Raw genomic sequence first — 17821 nt, 5'->3', positions numbered from 1 at the left:
TAATAATAATAATAATAATAATAATAATAATATAATAATAATAATAATAACAACAACAACAACAACAACAAACTGTTAAACTAGCATCTGCGTTTGTTCCCATTTTTTTTTCCAAAAGTGGCCAAAAGTTGCCACAAAAAGTGAAAAAAGTTGCCAAATAATTTGCCATTAATTGTTAAGCTTTCAATTCTCTGTGATGACGTATATAGCAATATATTGATAGAGGTAACAATCTAAAGCACCAGAATTTCTTGTGCTCTGTTTTAAGCATCCAGAATATCATTTATAATTTGTAGTTGTAGTCATCCACATGGTAAAAACGTGAATAATAAAGATTTCACAATAGAATGAAATTAAAATTAGAACAGCACGGATAAATAACCACAAAAATTAACAAATAAAGGCGCGTGTCCACCTATCCGAAGATTGGCTGTTTTAACCCTAAATGTGTGTAATTCATGAAAAAGTAGGCCTTCAGGATATTACAAGTAAATTATGGAATCACACACCATTGGGGCGTGCCAGTGTCAGTATTCGGTTTTGGTGGAGACACGCTCTAAAAATCAAAACACATTATATAAGGGTAGGAACAGCATAAAATTAATTTAATGACATTACGCTGCATAAACTCGCAAAAAAAGAAAAACAAATCATCAGAACAATTTTTTGAAAAATTAATACTCCAACAAATTAAAACACACAAAAGAGGGGAAAATAAAAGACAGCAGAGAGCAATATAAATAGTATGTAATGTACTTATATTCTCCGCATGAAAATAGATACACATGGACATCTTAAAACTTATCAAAATGCGTATCTAATATGTTATGAAGTAGCTTTGTTGTTTTGACTTTTTTGAAAAATTCCAAAAGCGCGGCCGCTATTCGCGGGTCGCGGCCGCTACAAACGCAGAAGCTAGGTTTTAAAAAAAAAAACAAAAAAAAACGTTTGCGAGATGGAAGGATAAAAGTAAATAACACTGTAGCCGGGGGGGGGGGGTGTATGGTTTGACAAACTACTGACTGATAGTCTTATTTGCTCATCATAAAAACAGTTTGTGAAAGCGAGCAATAAAATCACAAGGTAAAAAAAGTTTTTAAAACACATAAGCTACCCTGGGTTTCAGTTTCATTTACAACATAAATCGGTAATTCCAAGAAATACCAGAAGTTGTATTTATTCACGGTTACACAGGTTAGTAAATAGAATTAATCAAACGATTTTTTAAACAGCTGACAGGGTAACTGTGTATAAGTACGAAAAATATAAAGTGGTTCCTTAAAAATACATTAAAGAATAAACAGTAGATCATGCACGGTTCTTGTTTTGAACATTACATTCCTAGAACTGCAGGATGTCAACTTCGCTGAAGTCAACAGTTGGACAAGAGCACAAAAGGCTGGCCAGCGGGGAGACAAGCCAAGCATCTACAAAGGAGCATGGATGGAAATGCTAAAATTGTTAACTTGTATTATACATACGAGTATGTTATACATACATGTATGTATCATGTGTATGCTGGATGTCAAATGTTTTAACACAGCTCAAACAATAATGAAACCCTATCGAAATTGAACAGAACCCATTACTTATCATCTAGTCCCAATAGACTCTCCATATTTTGTTTACTGTTCATATTTTTCCGTATTGGTTGTATTTTCGTTGGACTAACAAGGAACTACTAACTTTTCAAAAAACAGAACACAGACTCTCTCCATTTAACAGGTCAAGATAGTGGGCACTGACTCTCCGAAAACTTACAGAATTTCTTTGATAACAACAAGGACAAATCTCTGGTCTTCACCAATAAAGGACAGCGATATAATAACTTAATACATATAAGGGTAGGGGTTGCTGTGCCAATGTTCACACAGGGAAGCAGGAAAGAACCCAGACTGGAATAAGCGCGAATCCCTCTGAAGCCCCGAGAGAAGAGTTGACACGAAGGAGCTTAGAACTAATGGAGCCTCCTCTCTCTCTCTCTCTCTCTCTCTCTCTCTCTCTCTCTCTCTCTCTCTCTCTCTCTCTCTCTCTCTCTCTCTCTCTCTCTTCGCGGCGCCACGAGCAGCACGCCGAGGTGGTGAGCAAATATGGCCGCCGACTATGGCCTAAATCACGAACCGCGGGGTTTCTTTTTATGGGGGAATTCACTCAAGGAAGAGGGGATGGGAGAGAGAGAGAGAGAGGGAGAGAGAGAGAGAGAGAGAGAGAGAGAGAGAGAGAGAGAGAGAGAGAGAAAGAGAGAGAGTGAGAGAGAAAGCGAGAGAGAGAGAGAGAATGAGAGAGAAAGAGAGAGAGACAGAGACAGAGACAGAGAGAGACAGAGAGAAAAAGACAGAGAGACAGATTGTGATCTTATGATGGGATGATGGATAGAATGACATGGAGAAACAAATTATACTGTGTGTGTGATACGGACTGTTCTAGGCAAATGAGAAAGTCTAGGAACTGTTCAATTATTATTATTTAAGAGTTTTATGTTATATAGCTAGTTTAAAAATTAAGAAGATCGGCAAAATAAGAAGGAAACTTATCCAAGTATCATAAAATTATCAAACACACCAAATTGTAAAGATAATCTTTCAAGACGCTAAAAGACTTGATTATAATTTAAAATGGTGAAAAATGTATTTTTTAAACTGAATCTAATATATGACTGAATGATTCTGGGCGTGTGCCATAACTAGCTTTATGTGTAAGGAACAGCGAACATGAAAGGGGGTCGATGCCAGCTTTATCTGATTGCTAACAGTATTATGTCTTGGTCTATAAATAATAATAGGCCCATTATTGATTACTATAATCTGATTTCCTGTTTTTCACAAAGTGGAACGCATAATAATTTCAAATATAAAAAAGAGAAATAACAGCACCTTTGGACTTTTCGAATGAGGCCAAAACTTACTTTAACCGATGCAGGAATAGTACAGTCTTTGTTAGCTTGTGTCGTTGCTTTCCTCCATCCTTGTTAATGAAGTGATCACTCAGCAGCCGTTCGTGGTGATGGGCAATCATGTTGACATATTATTCTACATGCCTCCCTGATAATTTGATGGACATGGGTATGAGGCGGCCTTGTTGGCTTTACCTAACCAATCATGCCTTGGCTGTAAGCTCAGGCGGTAGGCTCTTATTGCGAGTTCGATGTTCGGCAAAATCAAAGGTGTCGTTGAGGAGTTCACACCTGGGGGTGATCCCTTTGTCGTAAAATCCCTGCGTCTGGAACAAACTTGTACTTCGCATCGTGATAAATAGCGGAGATGTGATCCCATGCATGAGCATGGGTGACCTTTGAATATTATTTTTGTTCAATAAAGTACGATAGGGAAAGCAGCGATTTTAGTCCCTTCACGCTTCAGAGGGGGTGGTTTTTCTTAGGGATGACTAGTGCAGTAAAATTTGTTGTTGTTTTGGTTGGTTTATTTTTTAACAGCGGAATCTTAAGTGACCCGGAATAGTAAATTACGGGATCTTAGGTGAAGACAGCAACAATAGATTTAGATCTAACCCGAGTAGAGTTCTATCAAACTCTTATCCACCCACCCTACCCCCTACCCTCATCTGATATGGTTTGGTGTTTCTTTAACATAAAAGATATTCATCATTATTGTTGTTGGGTATTAATTTCATATTTTAATGGAGTCTCTCGATATCTACATTTAGACAACAGTAGCCTTATAGTAATTAGGAGATGAATGGGCTTAAAAACATAAAACAAGTCTGACTGACTGGTTGAACTCAATACTCTAAGGTGTGTTATATGATTAGTAAATATGAAAACAAGATACACGAATAGAAACCTAGACTCTAGATTTTGTCTCGTCAAAATAAAAGTCTGCTGCGCATAGCTTCTAATTTGCACACCCAATGGAAAGCAATATGTACTTTAAATTAAAAAGTATATGTATTATATATATATATATATATATATATATATATATATATATATATATATATATATATATATATATATATATATATATATATACATACATACACACCCACACGTACACGAATACACACACAAACACACACACATAAGAATAAGAATATTTTTAAAAAATCAAGTATCTCGGTCTTTCTTCTGGGGTGTTGTTACACACTGTATCCCTTTCAGCCAGAGTTGGCCTTGGCAGGTAACGCAGGAGCCAGCCTGTTATAGATGTTAATGATCTAAATTGTGTCGCTGGGGGCATAAAAACCCTTTCATTCAGATTTTTTTTTAAAGGAAAACAACACCTGTGCAGCATCATATCGGTTCTTACACTTACACACAACACAGGTGGAAGGCATTTTTACTGCCGCCAATAGAGCATCCTCCATTTTAATCTCCTTGGTTGACACCACAGAATTCTACACTTATAGAAGCGGAACTCCCTCTTTGCGATCGCTGATTCGCTGTGACGAATTGAAACTAAAACATGGCGGCCTGTTGAGGGCACCTTTGGCTGCGCCGCACAGCGAGGCTTCGCATTGCTATGCACGCTGATGCTAGTGGTAGGGCTTGGAAGACAACTTACATCAGTATTTTAAAACTTTCTTCGAAGAGGAAATATAGTGAAATAGTCTAGAACATTTTCATTGCCAACAATATGTCATAATTGGCAATGTTACAATGTTTTTGTATTTGTATTGTTGGTTGTTGTTTTTTAAATGATGGGATGGGATCTAGATCTAGATGTAGATAGATCTAGATCTCTAGATCTACTAAAGATCTTCAAAATCACAATACACTTGATAATAACACTAATTGTGAACATTAATTCTGTTGGCAAAATATCTAGATATAGTCTTGATCAGTACTAGATCTACGATAAAGGGGACACTGACAGTAACATGCTCACTACAATAATATTGTCATTAAACTTAAGGCCATCCAAAGCAAGCAAAAATGAACAATATAAGCCTTTTCTCCAATTTACTAGAAAGAGATGAATAAATAGAGCTTGTATTGAGGAAATGTATTATTTCTCACTTTCAGAATTCATCTCTGTGTTTGCACCAGTAGTGTGTACAACAACATGTTTTGTTTAAAGCACGTGCGAGTCTAACAAATACAAGAGATTGGAGAATGTGTCGGTTGCACATAAAATACATAGGCCTATTATACATGCTGCCAAAAACACAAAAATGCAGAAAAGGGGAGGACTTCCGTAACGAGCGACCACTATGAGACAGAGCAGAATTGAGGGCTTGGGGTAGGGGTAGGGGTAAGGGTAGGGTTAAGGTTAGGGGTAGGGTTAGGGGTAGGGTTGGGGGTAGGGTTAGGGGTAGGGTTAAGGGTAGGGTTAGGTCTGGGCCTCTTCTTTATTGCGTTTGATGGGGTGGTCGCTCGTTACGGAAGTCCTTCCCAGAAAAGGCCATAAAATATTGGTTTATACATAAAAGCCAATAATGCAAAACAAAGTTAACAAGAGTGGAACTGGCATATGTTTCCTGAATCTATTATCTATTTGTGGTGGCCGAATTTTGCTATTCAAAAGGCTTTTTAATGGCTGCATCGATCGACATGCGGTTTTCGCCAAAATATTCTTTAAAATATTCTCCAGAGCATGGCGCCCTTGGTTTTTTCAGTTTTGAGACAGTTTTGCTGCAAAAAGCAAAATTTCTTTATTTCGCCGATCACTTTTGTAGGCCGACGCTTCTGTCTCTGTAATTTTAGAAAATCCGGAAGTGATATTTCGCGAGGCGCGTTTTGTTTTGAGAGTATAGATCTAGACCTTATAATTTTTTGCATCTCTCAAGATTTATTGCCCCATTCCATTAGAGTGTAAATATAGTAGGCCAATGACTTTTTTTAGTTGATATTAAAGCACCGGCATAGACGGTCAGAGAACGGTTAGTATAAGAACGTATAGGCACCGTCGATCATTCCTTTCATCGAAAGGGGGCGCAGCTAGTAGATTATATGTTCAAAGTCATTTTCGGTGTGTTGGGAGTGTGATTTCTAATGCATGAATGATAGGCTCATTCAGATGTGATAATGAAGAAACTTGTGTCTACAGTCACAACAGAAAGAGTTCCATGGTGTGTGATCACTGGTCAAGGATTTCAGCGCTGTGTGCATTTTGAGAAAAATGTATCCCCATACCCTGGATCACATGTCGAGGGGATGGGCTTGTCCCCCTGTAATCCCCGCACACAGTAAACAAACACATATTTTTGAACATGAATATATAAGAAAAAATAAGTGGTCTCTTGTTACGGATCAAATTGAAGTTCTGTTTCAATTCGATTAATTGATAAAAGTGCGTATCGCAATGCGTTGGCCACCCCTGCCCTATAGGCCTATGGTATTTAATAAATACATTCGTCAGACCTGGAATCTTTAATGCCCGCGCACAGTAAACAAACACACATATTTGAACACGTATAAAAAAAAATAAGTGGTCTCTTGTTACGGATCAAATTGAAGTCTTGATACAATTCAATAATTGATAATAGCGCGCATTGCAATGCATTGGCTAACTCAGCATTATACGCTATTTAATAATACATTCGTCAGATTTGGAATCTTAAATTATAATCATAATTATATGTGCCCGCGCATGGGTAGTGAAAGTGAAAGGAATTAAAATTGCTTTCAAAAACAGTTATGAAAGTAACACAATTAAAGTAGGACTACATGTGCTTATAAAGGCCCAAAAAGGTGTATGGATGTGGAAATGAATGTTTCGGATGAAAATAATACGCTATCTCTACTACTGTAGCATGCGGTCAAAATTTAGATGCGCAACTTATTATCAAATATCTAGGCTACTGAACTATCGAACAACTAGATCTAGATTCTCCTACTTTTACACAATGACTTAGATCTATATCAATTCGTCTTAACCAATGGGTATTTTTTTCAAACATTTGTACACATCTATAGGTTCTATATTATTCTAGAAATTTCTTTAAAGAAAATTCTTTAATAAATACTAGCCCAATATTTTTTTTTAAAATCCCAGTCAGTGGTTTCTACAGTTTATAGTTATAGCTGAATCTCTTGTAAAAGCAAGTCCGTCCTTTTTTCTACTTCTGCTGGCGACATAAAGCTAATTATTGAACGCATGTTTTGAGAACATTAAATTAGATCTAGTGAAAAAATATGTTCAGTGTAAAACAAATTTCTTGTAACAGGTTTTGCTACTAAAAAATTACGTAGGCCATATGCGTATGCAAAATGTGTGTGAGAAGCTAGAAGTGCTGTGAACAATCCCATCCGTGTTACGAATTTTTTCACAGTTCTGTAGATCTTATATTTATAAACTCTCTATGTCTGCTGTTTCTGTTGTTGAACCCAAAAACACAACAATTTAAAACCTTAATTCCAATCTCTAGGGTGCACAGTGAATTCTGTAACTCAAAATTACAAACTTGACAGTAAATGTTCCATTTTTCACTCGTTTGTAAAAGCCGCTCTTGCTTTAAAAGCTATAGGGTTACTTCCGAAAACGACAAATCGTGCCCTCAAGACGCCATTGTTTTCGGTCTTCAATTCCTCACAGGTCACGTGGTACAGTTCCCGTTCTATAGGTGTAGAATTATGTGGTTGACACTTACTTTCTAAGCAGGAGATCCCGTTATAGTACAGGGAGGGGAGGCACAAACATGTGCCAGTTTCATTATCACACTGAAGATTTTCGGCACATTCATCGTCCGGCCTACACGTCTAGTTAAATTGTTGATGGCATGGCAAGTTGACTGATGCTTCGTTCATGTTTCAAAACATGTTTTTGTTTAAATAAAAGTGTCCTGTGATTGGGTAGACGTGGAGAGAAACAGATGCTAAAGTCAACCTAAGGACAGGACAGCATTCAGTCAGGGAATACACATATCAAGGCTTGATTTTAAATTACTAGAGGGAGGGAAATAATTCTGATTTAGCTGAATATACATAAGACTAAATCATGAAATAAAAACACCAAAGCATCCTTGTTCATTATAAAACATTTCTCCAAACTTAAGTGCTTTACTAAATAACATATTCACAAGTGGAATAAATAAAGGAATAACCATATTAAAACTACTCACTTAGGCTAGATCTATACTCCTATCCAGGGAAGAGAAAGACTTTTTAAAAATCATCAGCATTTATATTGAGAGAGAAACACTTGGTACTCAAATTTACAAGAGACAACTAGACATCGGAATAATACTTTCAAACGTTCTCCTCGGTAGTAAGGGCATAAAACAGAAAAGAACACAGCAAAGAAAAGTCTTGAAAAAGTGTTTCTCTGTCTGTTCACATCAGGACTGCCTTAAGCTTTCCCTCAACCACTCATGTTATGTCACAGAGCATCTTGTGTTCTACTTCTACATTAGTTTATTATCTCTTCTATGCAAATAAGGAAAACAATTTTTTTTTGGTCAGCACTTTTCATTTTTAGACTTACAGGGTACCAATATTTCAACAACACAGAGTTATAATTACAAAATGTTTGTCAGTAAATGCAATTAGAATTAAAACGAGCAACATACATTAAAAATAAGTTCTTCTCTGATTGGTTAATCAATTTGGTGAATTTAAAAAATCAGTTATATCTATGTTAGTGAAAAAAATCCCCTCAGGAAATTGTCCTCATTAGTAAACATGTGGACAGGGGACTGGGTTATTATTGTGCAGTACAGACTTACTTTCCACACAAAGATTCCCATTATAGTACTGGAGAGATGGGCATTCACACAAATATCCTAGTAGGTTATGGGTCACAAGTGTCCTTGTGCTGTTTCATTGTTGATATTTGTATCAGTTTTTGTGTGAAATCGTGACAACAGAGAGGAGTTTTGGTAAAAAGTATACTGACCATAGGTGCACTGTGGTGTACAACTATAAATAGGTATCAAGACCCTATACCTAAATACATTAGGAAGTTTGCATCATATCTTCGACTTCACTAGCTTATTAGTTTTAGTAAGAGTTTTACGGCACTTGCGAGACATTAAGGTCATTTAAGTGCCAAAGATTAGAGGTGCTGCAAGAGAGGAACAAACAACATTCAGTTCATTTAGTAAATGTTCGCCATAAATTCCCCTTTGTAAACAGTGCACTTACAAATACATGTATAACATGGATTAGATACAAGTGTTGAAATACTACTCTGACATGACCAACTCAAGTGGGTGGATGGCCACGACAACTTCCAAAATCAGCAAAGTTCAAGAACAACAGGATGACTTGGTGTGCACCAGTACATGAAAGCAAAAGCCGGTTATAGGACTGAAAATGCAAACATACAAAAAGCTACACAGGGAAATTCAAAGGCATGATAACAGACATACCCATTTCTTTTTAAAAAAATAGATCTAGGTGCTTCCACTAAGGTTCAAGAAGGGAGAGGTAAGTCAGATTCAGGAACATTTGAACCTTCAAGGAAAGGGAGGACTCGTTTTGTTTCAGTAAGACTTTTACGGCCCTCGCAAAACATTTAGGTCATAAAAGTGCTGAAGATTAGAGGTGTTCGAGAGAGTAACACACGTGCTCATAGAAAAGAAGAGTCCGATATAAGGACGATAGACCTTCAAGAAAAGAGGAAGAGAGGACTGTAAAGGAGGAGACAGAGGCAGCATGTCGACAAGAGGCTTAATATATAATATATATATATATATATATATATATATATATATATATATATATATATATATATATATATATATATAATATAAAGACCCGGTAGGCTAGGGAACGGGATAGAGGGTGCCCACATCCCTCGTGACTCATTGGAGCAGAGGAAGATAGGACTAACGCTAACATTACTTAAACAAAATCCCACATCATCACTCATCACCATCATTATTTCTAAAATCACCATTGCTCTCAGATCAATGACTTACATCTATAATCATGGAATCTCTATCAGTAACAGTTACTTGTCACACTACGTATGCACGTAATGCACTATTGGACTTTATCATACGCACTTTTTTCTACAAATCAGATAGCGTCTATCTCATATAAATTGGCAAAGGATAAAAAAAGAAGTCAAAATGTCTCTGCTTATAGCAGCACAGGATTCACAACCGTCTCACAAGTAGAATGACGTACTCTCCACACAACACATCACACATCACACAGCACATCACACAATACATCACACAACACATCACACATCACACCACTCATCACACATCACATCACACCATATCACAGATCACACATCACATCACACAAGAATATACACACCTGATCCTGTAGCTGTGCCCACAATCCAACCCTAGGGAAGAAAGAAATAAAAGGTAATCTATATTCACAATATACATGGAACGTATACGTTATAACACTCATTGGTACCAACTTTCGTTAAATCAGGGGTTATCAAGAAAACTAAAGAAAAGTAGAAAGGTGAAGCCAGAGTGAGCTAGATATTTAACACACATAAACTCTCTTCGATCTTGAGACTAATATGCCTCGACATCCAGAGATCTCATTTTGGCAATGTCCACACAACAAATAGCCTACCTATTCTAACATTCTGCCCAAAAGGCCCTCATTCTACAATTATCAAAAATCAAGAATAGGCCATTCATCCCTGAGAGGTTTGTTTCATTGGTCAATACAACGCTTGGGTTAGTAAGATCAGTTAGAGTTAGACTATTGTTCAGAACTAATGAAATTGGTCACCTCAAGGTAATACTGTCGGACAAAATTGTCCAACCCAACCGACTATCCATCCTTTGACATTTATCCACCCATTTCCTTTTATGCCGGCCAAAGAACTCAAAAGAACATTTATTTTACCGTGTTCTGAATTGGAGGGCCCTTCGACCCTATAAAATAACTGACAGGGAGAGGGTTAAAAATATACCCTCTCAAACATGCCTCCGTACTCTTATCTAAAAATCAGGACCACTAACCAAACAACGATTGAAGGATAACTTTCTTTTGAGAAAAAAATCTTTGACACTTCTTTTGTAGTCTGTACACTGCACGTCACTGTCACTCATTATGAATAACTCTTTTAAGGAACAGAGAGAGAGAAAAGAGAGAGAGAGAGAGAGAGAGAGAGAGAGAGAGAGAGAGAGAGAGAGAGAAAGAGAGGGGGAGAAAGAGAGTTGCAAAGAGACTGGGAAACTGGACATCTAACACAAGAAGCATCACACCAGGGTTGCTAACAGGGGTCAGCACTCAAAATTCAACATATGAGATTCGATGGCTTTAAGACAAAAGGAAGACCAAGAAAATGATGGGTCTACGGAGTCAAAGTCACCGTCAAAAGGAGCAACATGACGATCCAAAGAGCAACACACGTGGTCCACGTATAACAGTAGCATGCCACCTCGCCCCTCGACAACTTGCGGTACAAGAGCATCACACCAGAGCAGAAAAAGTAAAAGAAAAGTAAGTACTTACCAAGCTGACACAAAAGAGGAACATCACACTCAAAGTCCCACCTCCCATGACTTGGGTAAAAGCAGACATGAGAATCTAGACCTCAAGTTTGAGACCAGTCTGTCACTGTCTTGTATACCTCTGAACAGTTGGTCTTGGCATGGAGCAAACAGTGTAGTGTCGCTACGGACCAAAATGTTGGAATCACTTCAATTTTGAAAAGCCAAATTACTTAACGGTAAAGCCTCTCCAAACTGCTCGTGTCAACTCTACAGATGGAACTCTTTCCAGACGAACACAGACACGTAGTTGATTTTCCAGGTTTCATGTAAGAAACAACAGAAACAGCCGTTCTTCAACTCTTGTATCCCGCCTCTCACAGCCCGAAAGGCTGTCATTCACCAGAGACCGATCAAAGCAAACAGAATCTTGAAACAGTTCTTTCATCACAATATGAGTGTCTTCACAAGCAGGCTTGACACGAATTGCTTAACTTTAGAAATCAAGTCCCGGTCGACAGGTATCTCCTTTCCAGGTACCTAAAGGTACAAACCTAGCTATGGCTGCCACAATCAAGACTTTACTTCCTCGTTGGGATCCACCCACGGCGTCGTATGACTCGAATGTACCTTTCTGTATTCGTGACTGTTGTGTCACTTCCTTTATCCAGTGTTTTAAAACAGATCAGTCGCTTACTTGAATAGCCGCCAAGCACTTTTGTGACGAGTTCCGATAAGGGCGTGTCACCTTGACCTATACAGAGATTATTTCATATCTCACAGACTTGCACTTCTAGGTTCCGCGCTGTCATGGCAGCTGCTCTTCGCCCTCCACGAAAAACTTCGCCGCGAAGCGTGCTCACCGTGGTCGGCGCCATTGATCCCTAAACTAAGGGCAAAACACCAGTCTTGCTACAGCCAAGACCACGAAGCACCTTTCTACACATGAATCAGTGGTTACAGTGTGAAAGAATATCGGCTTCTCTCTCTATAGCCTACTGCATTATTGTTGATTGTCATTAGCTGTCGAGACTTTATTACGAGCAATAATGAAGTAACAATTTGGGATGTTGCTGCTGCGCCTCTCGCTCTTTTACAAATACCAGTAGGTATAGAGTGGGTGATGTTATTTCGGCTGTCTGTTGTTGTTTGTTTGTCCATGTGCCTTGCTTCCTGGTACCGCTCCCTCAAGTTCAATGAATTTTATGACTCGCTACTTCCGGGCATTTTACTAAGATAGGAGAGTACATAGAGTGGAGGCCAAGGCTTTGAATGTAAGTTAGTTGTAGCGTAGACGTGAGGTAGAAAGGACGTAGAAACTTTTAGGGGAGTGCCTTCTAAATAGTGAGTTAAACTACTGTTGTTGAACTCGGTGTTTGTTTTAATTTGAGTATACCTTTATGAACCCACACAAGTACACCACAGGAATAATTATGAGATGGTATATGAGTGAGTATATGTGTTGGTAAATGAGTGGGTGGGGTGTGGGGGGGAGGGGGGGTAGAGACACCACATGCAACATACGATTGTAATAATTTATAACGCCAGACTTCTCTTTGCGTGCGGGGTAGATGGTATACCTGTTTTGGAAGATAACAGACCTGTCGTTAAATAATGTGGCAGTAGCAGCATGCTTTCCAACAAACTTTGACATAGTACCCTGATAGATAAGGGCTTAAGCGTGTACGCTATTCTCGGAAAATTGCAGTAGATCGACAGTCTAAAGGATCTAGCCAGAACTGTCATTACAGCAAAATTTTACAACGCTTTACTGTAAGTTGTGTGGGAAGAAAACACGAAACGCAACAATGTCAATCGTAGCGACGTCCGCTTTCAAACAAAGAATGGGATGCCTGTAGGTATATTATAAACGGGACAAATTAAACTACCACAGGTTGAAGATAGTTAAGGGCTTAGTAAATGGGATGGAGTAGGATCTTAACATCGTTGGGTTGGTGAGGATTAATGCTTTCACCTGCATTCTTTTTTATTTACTGCTTTGATTTCGAGAACTATACATATACTTTTACATATATATCTGTTAGCTAAAAATGAATTTCGTTCATCCTGCTTTATGTATGTATAGTATAAGGTTTTACGGCGCTCGCAACTGCTAAGGTCATATGAGCGCGCGAAACACAAGTTGTTCACCTCTGCGAAAGTTCACTTCACGACTGGCTAACTAATTTACTTTAAAATGCTAAAAAGTTAAAATATTCAAATTCGGTGTAAATACATTTGTGATCTAAAACAACTTTTAAGTAACAATAAAAATTTTTAATAATATCAAATTCACTCTACAACTTGTCATAAAGGCCAATGGCCTTTATAAAATTTTTAATTCTGCTGGGAACAACGACGGAAAAAATATCCTGCAATTTCTTGCATTTATAATATTTCTTTCGGATCTCTCCAAAGTCTAGACATTCTGTTAAAATGTGTCTAATGGTAAAATCTGTGTCGCATCCGACACAGAACGGCTTCTCATCTCCCTGTAGGAGGTATTTGTGGGTCAAGGCCGTGTGTCCGATGCGCAATCGAGTAAAAATGACTTCGTCTCTTCTGGAGAGATCCGAAGGATTTCGCTGTTCTAGTTTGGGTTTAATTTCATATAATTTATTATTTTTCTGGTTTTCCCAGTGGCTCTCCCACAGACTGGAGGTGTACTTTTTGACTTTATTTCTAAAGTCAGTCTGTGGGAGAGTGTTTGTCGTTGATCCCAGCAGAAGGGATGAAGCTTTCTTCGCCAGTTCGTCCACCTGCTCGTTTCCTCGGATGCCCACATGGCCGGGTATCCATGCGAACATGATGTTTTTTCCTGTTTCGGATAGTGTATGAATTTTCTGTTGTAGCCTAACTATTTTTGGGTGTAAGAGTGTGTAGTTTGTGAGTGAGGTGATGCAAGACAGAGAGTCAGAAAGGATAAGGAAAGATTTGTTAGGAGAATTTTCTACAGAGTCCAGTGCCATGTCAATGGCAGTGGCCTCCGCAGTGAAAATGGAGGCTTCAGGATGGAGTCTCCTCTGGTGCGTATTGTTGGGAGATAGGGCTGCGGCGCCCACTTCATTGTCTTTTTTGGAGCCATCTGTGAAGATGAGCTCCGCACCGGGGTATTTATCTATTAGTTTTTTGTATTCTGTTTTAAAAGTTTTGGTGTTTGTGCTTTCTTTGTTGTGCGTGGTCAGCTGTAAGTCTACTTTTGCCTTGGTGAGGTGCCACGGAGGGAGGTCGGGGGAATTTGTTGGATGTCTTGTTTGGAAAAGTGTAAGTTTTTGAGGTCCTCAAGGATTCTGAGGCCGAAGGGTTTGATGAGTTTTTCGTTGTTTTGGAATTTGTTTATGGTTTCTGGGTTTGTTTCGAAAATGCTGTTGTGAGCTGGATTTTCCGGTGTTGAGCTCTGTTTTACTGCGTATTGTAGTGAGAGTTGTGTGCGTCTGAGTGAGAGTGGTGGTATGTTGGCCTCGGCCTGGAGGCTCTCTACCTGCTTTGGAACTGAAGACTCAAGTAATAATACTTTCACTACTCCACTCTACACTATTGAAAGGCACAACTCACAATCAACAGACGGTGGCCTAACTTACTATACCACGTTCACCTGGCCCAAGTTCACGGTCACAGAGTCGGAGCAAGACCTAAATTTAAAAGGCCTAGTGGCAAGACAATGAACCTATTGTGATTCATTTGAGCACCCGCTGGATTGCTCGGAGGTTTACATGTTATTAGCATATAGATCTAGAATCGAAAGTACATTCTGAGATTGCCGGGGGGGGGGGGGGGTAGACTGCTGAATGTGAGCTATGCATCGACAAGAGCACGGCTTGGGATGTGCCGTCTTATTAATATTAATGTGCCTCCCAACTCGCTTCGAGTGTCGTCATCGCTTGGATATCCCAAAGAGTGATTTTTAGGTCAGATCACCACTGCTGAACATCCTATTATGTTTAGTTAACCCTATCCGTACCCCCTGGAGTCAATTTGTACCCTGGGGTTGTATTCTTCACATTTTAGAATACCTCTAGTACGAAGATCTCTTTGAAACTTTCAGCAATTCTCATAAAATCATTTTGACAGACTGCTATGCCAAGCGCACAGATCGGATTAACGAGCAAATGTCCTATATGGAAAGTGGTAGCACAGAGTTCCCCACGCCATATGGATACGATAGTAAAACACGACGTACGAATAGGACGTTGGCATGGCATAGTCATATTATTATATTTTAAGGCGCTATGAAAACAGCAATGGCCGCTGAGGCACCAGCGAGGACTTTTTATTCATTAAAGATTTGGCTAGTGCTTGTGGTGGGCTTTTTTTCTTTTCTGTTTGTGAGTGCTTTACGAAACAGAATAACATTTCAAAAGTTTGGGCTGCACTGCACGGTCGTGCTCCACTCTTTGGACTATCTGCGCTCTCCTGGCCTAGAGGTTAAGGTGTTGGCCTTCCATTCAAAGGTCCCGGTTCCGAATCCGGGTAGCGACCGAAACATTTTTTTCTCCCAAATTGTCTCCTTTCACCTCCTTTCCTGCTCTTTAGCAATGCTTTGTTGTCAGCTTTCGTCTCCTCTTTCTGACACACCCCCTCACCTCCTTTGTCCCCTCCTCTGGGCTCCTGACTCTTTCTGTAGCCTTTCTGCTGCTACTCCTTGGCTCCTTCTTACTTCTGTCTTTCAACCACACCCCTGATCTTCTGGTAGGAAAGATCTACACCTGCCTTCTCGGGAAAGGGCAAAAAATTTCGAAGGGCCCGTGTGCAAGTTGCGCACGTTAAAGATCCCTTGGTGGCCTAAAATCGATAAGAGTAGACTTCGGCCGCCACCCGGGAAAATTTCAAAATTTCCTACCAACTGAAAAAGTTTAACGTGTCCCGCGCGCTCATATGACCTTATGCAGTTGCGAGCGCCGTAAAACACTTGCCCAAAAAAGAAAATAAGTAAGTTTTTTAAAAAATGTTTTTAAGAACCGCGCCTGTCCCAAATGATTGCCCTCCACTGAAGCAGCGTGCCAAGTGCCCAGAAAACCACGGAAACTCTTTTGGCCTAAAGTTAAACAAACCAAGTTAAGACAGACTCAGTCGCAGACTCAAATCAGGGCAGCCCTCGTCGCAGTCCAGCATGGTACTAACAGACTTAGTAGCACCCCTTGAAAAAAAAGAGTTTGTATAAATGTGGTAGAGCACTAGGCTGAGTGAAGAGAAGTACATCGAAAGAAAGCGGGTGTGGCTGACAGACAGCAGAAAGAAGGAGCCAAGGAGTAGGAGTAGCAGTAGAAAGGCTGAAAAAGAGAACTGGCAAAACGGGGGGGGGGGGGCTGAAAGTGGAGATGAAAGCAGACGAAAGTTCGGTACATGATTAGAGAGCAGGAGAGGAAGGGAAATGAGAAAATTTTACAGAAGAAAAATGCCTGTCCCTGTCAGGTTTCGAACCCAGGACCTTTTGAATGAGAGGCGAACACCGTAAACTCTAGACCACGAGAGCCCCCGTGTCTCTGCTTGAGATATTGTGTTTTGTTCTTGCTTTTATGTGGAAGTTATTGTGTATTTATTTTTATTTAACGTAAACATTTTCAAAGAGGTGACAGCAAGACGATCGTCAATATATTGTGTAAGATAAGTTGCGATTGTCTCTACGACAGTTGAGAACAATACAATAATAATATTATCGTGATGGTTTAAGCATTCAGCTCCAGGTTGTCGTGCTCATGGTGTACGGGTAGCTAGCTGAAAATATGTTTATTTAGCCAACAAGGACTCGAATGAGCTCTGTAGGGCTTTATCTTTTCTTTTTTTTATTATTTGCAATCCTTATCGCTAGGCCTAGGCCTGAATGGGGGGCTGCCCAGTTTGTCACAGGCCCAGTTTGTCAAAGTTGTATTTAAGTATTTGAGTATAGATGACAGTCTTAATTACAGCACTTTAACGCTGTAGTTGTAACTTAAGTTTTTTATTCTCCACCTTCAAATTGGCGGTGTAGAGATAGTCCCTCTAAAATGTCAATACAGCTTTTGTTGTTCAATATTTCTTCCTTTTTGCATGTAAATCAAAGCAAATTTAAATTACTCTGTAAAATTTTGAAAATGAATATTCTTTCGTTAAAAACAATTGAAAAAAAAAATCCAATTCTTACAACCAATCAATCATTAATTTACTCTTTTTGTCACTCTGTGATAACTTCCATCGAGGCCTGTGACAAAATTGCATGCTTCCGTCGTGCTTATAGTGCACGGGTGGCTAGCTGAAAGTTTGCTTGTATATTGCAACCAACAAGGATTCGAATGAGCTGAGAAAGGCTTTATATTTTCGTTGTATTATTTTGGTAATCCCTTATCGCTGGGCCTAGGCCTATGTCTGAATAAAGCGAGAGCCACACAGTTCTCTCAACCCAACCAGTCAAACAAACCTTAGCACCCTGACTGTAACAGACACACCCAATATTACATGTGCCAACACAGCTTAGCAATACGAGCTCCGGGATGGTGTCTTGTTACGCTTCCGCCCCCCCTCCCCCATTTAA

The 17821-nt window shown here is 39.3% G+C and overlaps 1 protein-coding gene across 1 annotated transcript in view; it reads right to left on the bottom strand.

Moving 5' to 3' along the window:
* LOC101850572 overlaps positions 1-12029 on the bottom strand; it is a gene marked incomplete at its 3' end in the record, with an annotated part of 61823 nt that extends 49794 nt beyond the window's left edge. The window contains 2 exon segments of the mRNA XM_005101203.3: positions 10169-10199; positions 11336-12029. Of these exon segments, the coding sequence (XP_005101260.2) occupies positions 10169-10199; positions 11336-11404 (100 nt within the window).
* Positions 12030-17821: the final 5792 nt, after the last annotated feature.

This window comes from Aplysia californica, unplaced genomic scaffold (assembly GCF_000002075.1).
Source record: "Aplysia californica isolate F4 #8 unplaced genomic scaffold, AplCal3.0 scaffold00273, whole genome shotgun sequence".
NCBI lineage: Eukaryota > Metazoa > Mollusca > Gastropoda > Aplysiida > Aplysiidae > Aplysia > Aplysia californica.
This window is presented reverse-complemented; position numbering and strand designations above follow the sequence as displayed.